General features: G+C 54.1%; 1 protein-coding gene across 1 annotated transcript; it reads left to right on the top strand.

Annotated features, from left to right (window-relative positions):
- Window positions 1–5,057: 5,057 nt before the first annotated feature.
- Window positions 5,058–9,304, top strand: LOC113974119 (visual system homeobox 1-like). Its single transcript, XM_027696962.1, is given in 6 exon segments — window positions 5,058–5,309; window positions 5,311–5,428; window positions 5,775–5,853; window positions 6,090–6,213; window positions 7,121–7,301; window positions 7,912–9,304. Coding segments are annotated over 6 exon segments (1,020 nt in total). The 3' UTR covers window positions 8,178–9,304.
- The last annotated feature ends 2,165 nt before the right edge of the window (window positions 9,305–11,469 follow it).

The following is an 11,469-nucleotide window of genomic DNA, read 5'->3' as shown; positions in this document are numbered from 1 at the left end:
AAAAGAAAAGAAAAGAAAAGAAAAGAAAAGAAAAGAAAAGAAAAATAGAAAAAAGAAAGGAAAAGAAGAAAAGAAAAGAAAAGAAAAGAAAAGAAAAGAAAAGAAAAGAAAAGAAAAGAAAAGAAAAGAAAAGAAAAGAAAAGAGAAGAAAAGAAAAGAAAAGAAAAGAAAAGAAAAGAAAAGAAAAGAAAAGAAAAGAAAAGAAAAGAAAAGAAAAGAAAAGAAAAGAAAAGAAAAGAAAAGAAAAGAAAGAAAAGAAAAAAGAGGAAAAGAAAAAAAATAAGAAAGGAAAGGAAATCGGACTCCATCTTTTGGGAAGTTTCATTTCCAGGGCACGGAGCAGAGTGGGACAATGTCTACCCCTCTTTTGGGAGATGCTGATTTAATGAATGTGGCAGCTATTGTGTGTGCTTGGGAGCCTCCCAGACGTTTTTCTTCTGCTGATATTTTCTTTTCTTTTCTGCTTTAATGAGTGTTTCAGTAATTGACTTGATGATTTCTGTTTAATTAGCACATTTTGGAGGAATGATCAAAAAATAATAAGATAAAGTAATCAGACAAGCATAGTGCGGAGGAATAATAGCTCCTTTGTGGGGCTAATTGGAGTGGACAGTCCATCGGCTAGTTTGGGGCTCCTCACAGTTGGATATTCCCAGCCTAGCTGTGCCTTGTGCCCAGAGATTCCAAGCACCCATATAGACTCCGCTTTGGTAGTCATTTCAATTAGCTTTAATGAGCTGTGAATGAGCACCAAGGAGAACCGAGTCTGGACCTGACCTGTTTTGCCATTGCCCAGATTTTGCAGAAGGCTGTGGAAGCAAATGGAGTTTGCCCAAGACCCATGGCAGGTGCAGAGCCCTGGGTACCACCAGGAAGAGCATCTCCAGGGAGGGCTGCGTCCCAGCTCACACATCCTGTGTAGGACAAGAGGGGGTTGCCCACAGGGATGTGAGATGGGCAGGTAAATGGTACTAGAAAGCAACAAGTGTGGAGGAAGCAAAAGGAGTGAAAGCAAAAAGCACCAGCTGAAGGAGTAGCCAGAAATCAGAGCTGCAGCTGTTGTGCCTACTCCATCTGGGTTTCTTCCTAAACACTCTGTCCGTCCTGTTCCCATACATATATAAGGGTTTACACCTCTGGGACGAGTGGTAGCAGGAACAGGGCTTTCCATGGGCTACATTACCTATAGCTCCTGGAGATACATGGGGTGAGCTGTCCTTGCTCACCAACCGCCAGTCATACCTTCATTCGAGGTTGTAGGTGTAGCACCTTGATGGCCATTTGTTTGCCCTGTGTTGGCTAGTAATTAATTAGGAGATGGGCTCCAGGCTACTGTGACAGCTGTCTGCGTGCGGCACTTCCCAGCAGTTTGATTAAATCTGCGACACTCCAGATGTGAGCGCCCTGTGCATTGGCACATGATTTGCTCTTAAACTCCACTTAAACTGTGACTGCTCTTCTGGTTTTAATCAAAGGCAAATGCCTTAAGACAGAAATCTGTGCAGAGGAATTAATAGGGATGTCTCTGGGGCATGCAGAGTGGGACATGGAAAGGGATCCCCCGTGCCAAATTAGGGCTGAAAACACACTTGCAGTAAGCTTGGCTGGCGATGCTACAGAACTAAGCAGGTGGTGTGAATGGCCAGCTGTGGCTGCGCTCACCCTCCAAACCTTTTGCTTCACCCACATTAAGTTGAGCTAGAAATGAAGCACTTCTGAAGCACAGCCTGGCAGTGTAGCAACCACAGGTTTCCTCATTCATTTAACCTGTCTATGCTGCCTGCCCCTGCAAATCCATCACCCCAAAATGGAGGATACTTGGCAATTACGTATGTCTCCTCCTAACTGGCCAGAAGTGCACACACAATCCACCACTCAGTCCTGGCAGCAGCCTGAGGAAAGTCTCATTGCCCGCGTTTTGGGGAGGAAGCACACCTGTAACTCAGAGGTGGGGATTTAGTCTTGCAAAACACGGACGTGATTGGCTGCAATGCACCCATCTTTGCTCCCTTCTCCCCTAGTTATGGGCTGTTTCTCAGTTCCTTTTCATCCATGTGTCAGAGGCAACATTTTCACAACATCCCCATATACCCAGCAGGAAGGTGGGTAGGGGGTGGAAGAAAAGCCCTTTTCCTTCTGTCCATGCTTATGAAGGCTCCCACCCCTGCCAAATTGCCTGTGTTGCCATCAGCTGGCTGCTTACCCTGCTGCGCTCTACTTCTGAGCCACCCTACACCCATGCAAGGTCCATCATGGCCACCAGCAGGCTGGCTGAGCTTGCCCTACACAGCAGGCACCCAAGGGCTGTGGCTTCAACATCATCCCTGGGGGCTAGGCTCCAACCTGCTCCCGTGCTGGTTTGCCAGGAGCTGATGCAGGTGTGTGGTATGGAGCTGGCAGGGAGCACCGGGCTGTGACTACTGGTGCAGGTCCAATGGACAAGTGTGCAGCAAGAGCTGGGCTGTTGGAGATGGATTCTCCATCCAGCCTGGAGCACGGGAGCCCCTTCCACCCCAAGCTGCCTGAAACTGTCAGATGGTCCTTTATTATTGACCTGATTCATATCTAAACCAGGGAGGTGAAAGCTGTCTTATCCCATTACTAATCCCCTAAACCAGGCCCTTCAATACCTTTTCCTTGCTACCCCCTCCTCATTGCTACAGCAGGTGGTTGCGGTGCCACATCCTTCTGGGGCTTTCCCTGAGCTTCATATCCCTGCAAAGACAGGGACTCAAAAAAGCCCACCAGCCGCTGGCTCGGGAGCCATCCTCAGCTGAGGAGGGTCTGCCAAAATGTTGCAGGGACTTGCAAGGCTTGTTCCTCATGTCTGAGGAGGGCAGATTCAGGCACCTATCCCATCATATGTGGCATCCATCCCATAGGTCATAGCAGGTGTCTGACATGGTGGTGGAGCGGCCACAGGGAGGAGGGGATTGTTCAGGGGCTGTCCCACCTCTCTGTGTGCCTAGTACTGCAGGGTGCAGCAGGGATCAGAGAGCAGGGGATGGGGGTGCAGCATCAGCTGCAGGTAGCACTCACCCCTGGGACATGGGACTGCATCGGGGGTGGGGTGCCATGGCCTTGGGCTGCTCAGGTAGAGGCCCATGGAGATTCTGGGTGCTGGGGAACCCTCAGGCTGCCGGGCCGGCTGGCACAGGCACCCTGCCCACAGGCAAACCCCAGGGAAATTAGAGCAAGGGGCGATGTTTGATGTTCTGCTCTTTAAGCGATTAATAATCTTTTGGCGTCGGAGAATCAGCTGAAAATCTTCCCTGGAAAATAATGAGCAGAGAAACATTTACTGATTAGTCTAATCCCAGCTAATCCTATCTGATGAGCATATATCAAGATATCCTTTAACTGATTTATTGTCCAAAGGACCAGTGGAGATGCCCCTCTTCACCACGGCTGGGGGAGCCAGTGATGGCAGCAGGCGTGTCCCCCCACCCCATCCCACAGCCCTGTCCCAGGAGCTGGTGCATCACCATCCTCCCCTGTGGCACAGCCCTGGTCACCCTCCGCCCCAGGCAGCAGCGCCATATCCAGGCCACCTCGCCAGCGCGGGGAGATTTAATCGCTATTTCCATCTCAGCATCTATCGGCTTTCTCTTGGGTTTGAGCTTTTATGTTTCATAAACTGATTAGGAGCAATTATATGTGCTTTATCCCCAAACTTTCCAAATGCCAAGGCCATATGCATATTTAAGGCTTCATCATCTCTCCCAACAGCTCAGCCTCAATGTAAACTGCTGAAATCAAGCTGATTCTGGGACAACATCAAAAATTAGGGTTTTAACCACTAATATCTGCTCGAACAGGAAATTTGTTGTGGGTGGTGGCCGGATTATGGCTTCTAATTACTGTGGCAGATCCTCTCTGCCTACCAGTGAAAGTCTCCTATTCCAGCAAAACTGAAGCAAAACCACTCTAGAGAAGTGAAGGTGCCCAAGGGGACCCTGGGGTGCTCTGTGCCTGGGCAGGGAGCAGCCCTTGGTGGCATTGCCTCAGGCATCCCTGCATCCTGAGCACATGGGGACCCCGAACTGGTGGTTTTGGAAGTGTGACAACCCCACACCTCCCATTCCCCGCACACCCATTTGCCTTTCTTTGGTGCCAAGCATGATGGTCTAGAGGGTCCCCCCCGCCAGCCCCCAGCGCTGGCCACGGCAATTATCCTAAATGAAAGTTATTGTTCTACTAATCCCAGGAACAGCTTGCGAGGGGAGATTTGGGTCTTTCTTTAATAATGCAAAGTTAATGCGGAGTCCCCTCGTAATTATCTTTATCAGAAGGACCCTCAGTTAATCTGACCATCCAACGAAGGCCTGGATCAGGCAGCCCGTGTAAGCCGGTTGTAAATCATTTCCATCAACAGATGAAAGGAAGGGGGAAAAAAAATTGCAGCCCAGGTGCAAGAATCTGGGAGTAAAAGGGAGCACAGAGGCCAGGCACCTCGAGGTGGCCCTGGCCCTGGTGACAAGATACCGGGGGTCGTGGAGGGTCCTGCCCCATAACCCCTGGTTCTTCCCATCTCTATCTTTGGGGTGTTGAGCCCGATGGAACGTCCCATCTGGGAAGTGGGGCTGAAGGGTCATGGCGTGGGATGGGGATACTGGGAACAGCAGTGCCAGGCCCTGGAAGAGGGGATATGAGGACATAGAGACATAGCAGGGAGTTCCTGGAAGAAGACCGGGGGAGGGAACCCATGGGAATGTGAGGGGGATTTATGGGTGACCGGGCCGGGGCCCGACAGGCCCTGAGGGGCGTCCCGGGGAGGGACTGAGCGGGACCGCAGGGGACCCGGCAAGGGGATGGTGAGGACCAAGGGGCGGGGGCCGAGGGGAGCGGAGGGAGGGACGGCGGGAGGGGGCGACGGGGGGCCGGGGGAGGGGCGCGGGGCCCGTGCAGGCGGGGAGGGGGCAGGGGCCGTTAATCTGGGGATTGGGAGCGCCCCCCCGCCGGCCCGGGGTGTGATTGGAGCCGGGGCCGGCGGCGGGACGATAAAAAGGGCGGCGGGCGGCGGTGCCCGCTCCGGACCGGGCTAGGCGGCGGCGGCGATGCCGGGCCGAGCGGAGCCGTCGGGGGGACGCGCGGCGGTGGGGCCGGTGGCGGTGCCCGTACCGGTGGCACCCGGGGCGGCGGCGCGGCCGGGAGGCGCAGGGCTACGGTCCAAGGGCTTCGCCATCACCGACCTGCTGGGGCTGGAAGCCGAGCTGCAGCCGCCCCCCGGGCCCACTCCCGCTGCCACCGCCGGTGGCTACGAGGGCGGCGGGGCGCTGGGGCTGGGGTTGGGGCTGCTGTGTGGCCTGGGGGGGGCCGGGCGCCCCGTGCCTGCTGCCCGCCCCTCTGCCGCTTCTGCCCGCCCGCGGCCCCCGCCCGCCCCCTGGGCCGCCTCCTGCCGCCCGCCGCCACAAGGAGAACATCTCCGGTGAGCGGGGTCGGGGTCGGGGGTGGCCGCTCAGGCGCGCACGGGGATCCCCGCCCGGAGCTGCTGCCGGGGCTGCCTTGCACTGCGGCCGCAACCAGCATCCTCACGCCGGTCCGCGATCGGCTCCCGTGCTCCCCGTCCCGACCCTCCGGCAAGGATGGGCTCCCACTCCCTGCCCCGGGATGGCATTACCGGTGTGGCGCCCCGGGCTCGGCTGTGGGAGGGGACCTCTCCCTGCCCCGGGCCCGCTCCCCGCGGGCGGCTGGAGCCGCGTTTGGGGAGCTGGGTTTGGTTCCTCCGCTCTCGACGGGAACGTGACTCTTCCCCTCCCGCATGCTGCTGCCAGATGAGGACAGCCTGTCCGGGGACGCCAGCGACATGAAGATGTCCACCTCCCAGATCAAGAGGAAGAAACGCCGGCACAGGTAGAGCCCGGGAGCCCGGCTGTCCCCGTTCTCACCTCCTCGCTGCTGCCACCATCCTCCCGCTGTTCCTCTGATCCTCAGGCTAGGGCGGTGGGTATCCCCAAGGGAGGAAAAAGGAGGGCTGCAGCAGAGGTGCGGGGAGGATTTTCTGGAGGAAAACCTCAGCGTGGGGGGGGGCTGCCAGCCCCACTGCTTGCGTCTGGACTGTGTCACAGGATGCTCTCTCCCCTCGGCAGGACGGTGTTCACAGCTCACCAGCTGGAGGAGCTGGAGAAGGCTTTCAATGAAGCGCACTACCCTGATGTTTATGCCCGGGAGATGCTGGCCATGAAGACAGAGTTGCCGGAGGACAGGATACAGGTAGGTGGCAGCGATGGTCCTCTCTGTCCCATGGAGTCTGCGGGCTGTCAGCGCCTGGCCATCTCTTCTGCTCTGTGGCAGTGAGTGCAGGTGGTAGGAATGTGGTGGCAATGAAATGCTGCAGGGCACCTGGGGGGCAGTTCAGCTTCTGCCCATTGGCATTGAACAGCCTCCAAATGGACATACAGAACTAGGGGACTGAGCTGGCCCCAGCAGCTGCTCACTGCTGGCAGCTTGGCTCTATCCTCCCACTCAGGCAGGAGCTGAGAGCAATTCAGGAGCTGCTGGGCCAAGCTGTGTCCCACTAGCTTGCTCACTAGCTTGTCCCTTTGAGGGACATATGGCATTTCAGGGCCTGATCCTGCTCCACTGTGGAGCAGCTCATTGGCTTAAGAATGGGATGGTGGTCTGGGCAGCAGCCCAGTTATATCTGCACCCCTCAAGCCTTCAAACACAGGAATGGGGTACGGAGAGGGATCTGAGCACCCTCTGTCATCACTGGTCACTACATTATGGAGCCCTTTTCCTGAAGAGGTTGGTGCTCCATGGATGAGGCAGAGGCCCTGCGGGTAGGCACAGTGTAGGGTGACTTTGGCTGGAATCACCCTCCTGTGTCGTGATCAGCCTAGTGTTAACATGTGCTCCTTCTCCTCCCCTTCCTCCCCTCTCTGACACCCACGTGTGTGCCCTCCCTTGCACCCTTCCCCCTACACCACCCTGGCTGCCCTCCCGGTGCCGCCTGTGTGTCCGCATTCACACACCCAAACCCCTCCATGCACCTCCACGGCTCCCCTTTTGCCCTGGATGCACATTCCCCTGTGTCCACTGGGCCCTGGACACCTGGCCACGGGGACTGTCTCCTCCCCAATCCCACCCCTCCGTGCTCTCCTGGCTATTACCCCTGAAGGTTTGGTTTCAGAACCGAAGAGCCAAGTGGCGGAAGCGGGAGAAGTGCTGGGGCCGGAGCAGCGTGATGGCCGAGTACGGCCTCTACGGGGCCATGGTGAGGCATTCCATCCCTCTGCCTGAGTCTATCATCAACTCCGCCAAGAGTGGGCTGGTTGGATCCTGCGCCCCATGGCTGCTGGGTGAGTGGGACCTTGGGGCTGAGGGGGTCAGGGTGCAGCTGTGGAGTGAACGGCCCTTCTTCTTTCATATGGCTGTCTTTGCCTTTTCCCAGAAAAGAACAGGGTCTTGACCCTGAGCTGTATGCTGCCAAGTGTCCTGGATTTTCCACTCCCTCCTTGCACAGAACAGCTAGGAAAACCTTTTACTGATGTGTCAGACGGGTGCCTGCATGTGGCTAGGTATCGCTTTGTAGTCCTAGCAGGCAGCATGGGAGTTGCAAGGTGTCTAAGAAGTCATCATTCCGCCCCAAGCTGAAGATAACATTAATGCTACCTTAGAGCTACCCTCTGCTCATACACAGTCAAAACCAGGGATGAGCCATTACACCACCCCTCTCCTTGTACTGCAAGGGGAGGTATGGCCTAATTTTGCCACAAGCCATTCTCTCGGGCTGCAGAGAGCAGGTGGCAGGGCTCTGGGTCAGGAAAGGCTGGTAGCTAGAGAGAGTTTTCCCTAGGATGCAAACGAGAACTTAAGGAAGCGGCAGGAGTGCAGGACGTGATGATGAGCAGTCCCAGGCAGAAATAAGCAACCCCAGCACCCTTGCCTTTGCTCTCTCCCCTCTGCAAGGCATGCACAAAAAATCCATGGAGGTAAGCAGGAAGGCAGAGAGCCAAGAGAAGCTGGCAGATGGCTGGCGAACGGAGCAGGAGGAGGAGGAACTCAAAGAGAAGCAGGCCAGTTCCCAGAGGGGCTCCGACAAGCTTGGCCCTGCAAAAGACTCAGAGGACACAGCCATCGACCTCTCCAGGACAGCCAAGCACGAGAAGAGGGGTGTACTGAGGCAGTGCATCAACGGGACACCCCCCCCAGAGCAGAATGACAGGGACCACTGAGCTTGGGCTGCCCTGCAGGAGGCCAGACCTCACAGAGTCCTGGCAAGATAATAATATTTATTCATTTATTGATATATATATTTTTTCTTAAATAATGGAACTTCTATCTGAATTCAGGGCATTTTAAAACTGAGCACACACGTCCCCTTGTCCCCTCACTTTAAAGCTGTTCACTTCTCAGCAGAGCCAGGGTGGAGGGTGGGAGAAGTGTCCCAGCAGGGCCAAGAGCAGTGCGAAAATGGGACTGCATTGTGGTCAGCACGGACTGCTGCTGGAGAAGAGCTACTCTTTCCTTCTGGGCTGTGACCACTTCCCCAGCTAGCCAGGAGCACAAAGAGGAGCAACGCAATGGGAGTCACTCCCTCCAACACGCAGGTGCAAAGATGGTGCAGGAGTTTACAGACGTCTTCTCCAAGCACAGCACCCATGTGCCAGTCCTTCCACGTTGAACACGCAATTCTTCCACCTCGAGGATAAGCAGGGTTTTTAAACACTGTAGGGTTCATCCTCAAGCTGGTGTAACCTGAGGATGTATAAACACTCAGGTTTATACTTCCTGAGGATCTGGCCTGCCAATGCAGCCTTATCACTGGATTTACACTGTGTAGCTTCCTTAACTCACATTTGGGAGAAGGGGGTAAAGACGTTTTTGTTTATGCAATGATTTTGTACACTCTTGAATGTTACCTGCAACACTATGCATAATAAAACAGACCTTTTTGAAAAGCAAGCCATAGTACCCCAGAGCAATTAAACAATTTTGTGAATTGTCAGAAGAAGATATTTTGTAATTGTCTGTAAAAAATGTTAATGTCAGAGCTGTTTCTTGGTCGCCCCATATTTGTGTCTAAAAGCACTTTAGTGATCTGGATTTTTGAATGTGGCTCTTCCTGTATTGTCCACCATTTATTTATTACACATCCATAAATAAAATTGTGGTGTATCTTTGGTTTTCATTCTCTGCATTGCAATTTATACCTTCCTTTGGCACATCTTGTGGCAGTTACTGAACTGGCCCGTGCACATGCCATGACAGCTCTCCTGGAACACCTCCAGTTTCATCTGCCAGCCAAAACATAACGGAAAATTATCAAAAGGTTTTATTAAAATCTGAGTAATTCCAATTTGGAAAGTTTCCTAATACAGCTCGGGGTGTGTGGCCATGTAATGATGCTGTCACCTGTTCCTGCCTCTGCTGCTGGGCCTGGCTCCCTGCACACAAGCTGTGCTGCACAGGGGGAGAGTGGAGGGACAATTGCTGGGAAGAGCAGAGCAATAAGTGGCATGTGCAGATTTCCTGCCTTTCACCTCCACTGCTTGGCCAGACCTTACCAGGGGTAACATATGCATGGCAAACACAAGCTTTTGCTTCGCAGCAAAAAAAATGTTTGCTGGGGGGGCTGTGGGGAGCACGGTTCAGGAGAGGACCAGCCAGGGCTTATTGCAGCAGCAATTAGGCTCACCGAGAGCCGAGACTTAACACATTGGAGGCCTAATCCTGCCTGAGCAGCATCTGCAAACCTTTTATTTGGGCTGTGCCATGCTGGCACTGGATGCTTGCAATCTTTTTTTTTTTTTTTTTTTTTTGCTCTGCCTGCGTGCAGATGGCCTGGCTCTTCGCCTTGTGCTGGGTCCAGTGCAGCGCTGTGAGAGCAAGCATGTCACCGCCACAACTGCTACAAGGGGAGACACTATATTTCCAGCCCTGTGCAGAGTGTGGACAACTCTCCTGGTAGTGCCTTGTAGGCTCCCAGCTCTCACCACACCACACGCTATGAAGGGGGAACCAAGGGAACAGCTGCTGGCCCAAGGCACTTTTTCATGTGCTGGGAAGTAACTGTGGAGGTGCACACACTGGTGGATGACAGTGACTGCCCAGGTTCAGTTCCTGGTGGCAAGGCAATCCTGGGGACAATCCTTGGAGTAGGTAGTCACTTGTCTCTTAGCTGCCTGTGCTAAACCTGGCAGGGAAGTGCTCCATATGTCACTGTGGTTGGAGCTGCAATAGGAGTAGGGCAGCACATTCTTGTTGTTGCTTCAGATTTGACCCATGCTGGGGTTACTGGCAGCCAAACCCAGCCCGGCTCTTGCCAGTGTTGTTTCAGGCCTGGCCCAGTCATGACAGTGCAACAGAAGAAACCCTGATTTAAGGCAGTGGCTGCCACTTGCACACATCTCCACTGCTGCAGTGGGGTTGCATATATGAGACCCAGGAGCCGTCTTAGTGACCACATCAGGGCCTGGCTGCCATGAGCATCCCTCTGTGAGGGGCCCTGGGGGTCCCTCAGCCACAAGTGCTGGGCTTGTTCAGGTGGGAGATCCTTTCCTTGTGTCTCAGGCAAAAGGAGTCAATAAATTCAAAGCCAGCGTCCAGAAGTCAGAGTTGCCACAGCCTCACCTCAGTTCATCTGGGCTGCCACCTGCCCTGGCACATGCACATTTTTTCACTGCACAAACTAGCCAGGGACTTACAGGATCTGCCAAACCAATCATGGAAGAAGGGACGAGGAAAGGGGAAAAGAAATAAAATGCTACTATTTGGCATCTCTTGGCTTGGAAGCTGACTGTCAGGCACGCACATCTAGGGGTTGCAAGGAGGTGTTCCCTTGATGGGCCCAGAACAGAGAAGGCTGCAGGGCTGCCTTTGTGGAATCATGTTCATGGTGCCATTTCTTAGAAGCATTCTAAGTATTCTAGTATTTCTAACTGGCATTTTGGTTTTGCGGATCCTCTCAAATCGCTGGCTGGATTTTCAGGGAGGTTAGGAAGTCAGTACGAACGTTTTGTGAGCGCTCCCTCGTGTGGAGAGGGGCGGTGGAACACGGCGAGCAGCCCAGGAACGGGGAAAGGCTGGCTGGAGACCTAAAGGCAACTGGAAGCCTCACATCATCCCCTTATTCCCACAGACCCCTGTCTAGCTGTGAGGCAACACAGAGGGGTGTCTGGATGCACAATTAAAGAATCCTGCGGGGGTTGTGTTTCTTTACTCACGTCTTGTATCACCAGCAGACACTTTGTATAACGAGCAGCATCTTACCCCACAGCAAGCTGGGTTCTGGCTGAGGGCACAGGCACTGATTAGAGGCTCTTTCTCCAGACTGCACCAGGTATAGGCCAACTGTGTCCTGGGGTGTATCAGGCACAGCATCACCAGCTTGGTTGAGGGGCGTGATTGTCCCATTCTACTCTGCACTGGTGTGGCCTCACCTCGAGGGCTGTGTGCAGTTTTGGTCACCACAATATAGGAAAGATATTAAAGCTATTAGAGAGCACCCAAAGGAGGGCTACGAAG

The sequence above is a fragment of the Neopelma chrysocephalum genome, unplaced genomic scaffold (assembly GCF_003984885.1).
Source record: "Neopelma chrysocephalum unplaced genomic scaffold, ASM398488v2 Primary Assembly neopelma1_117, whole genome shotgun sequence".
Taxonomy (NCBI): domain Eukaryota; kingdom Metazoa; phylum Chordata; class Aves; order Passeriformes; family Pipridae; genus Neopelma; species Neopelma chrysocephalum.
Note: the sequence above shows the minus strand (reverse complement) of the source record. Positions and strands in the feature narration are given on the sequence as shown.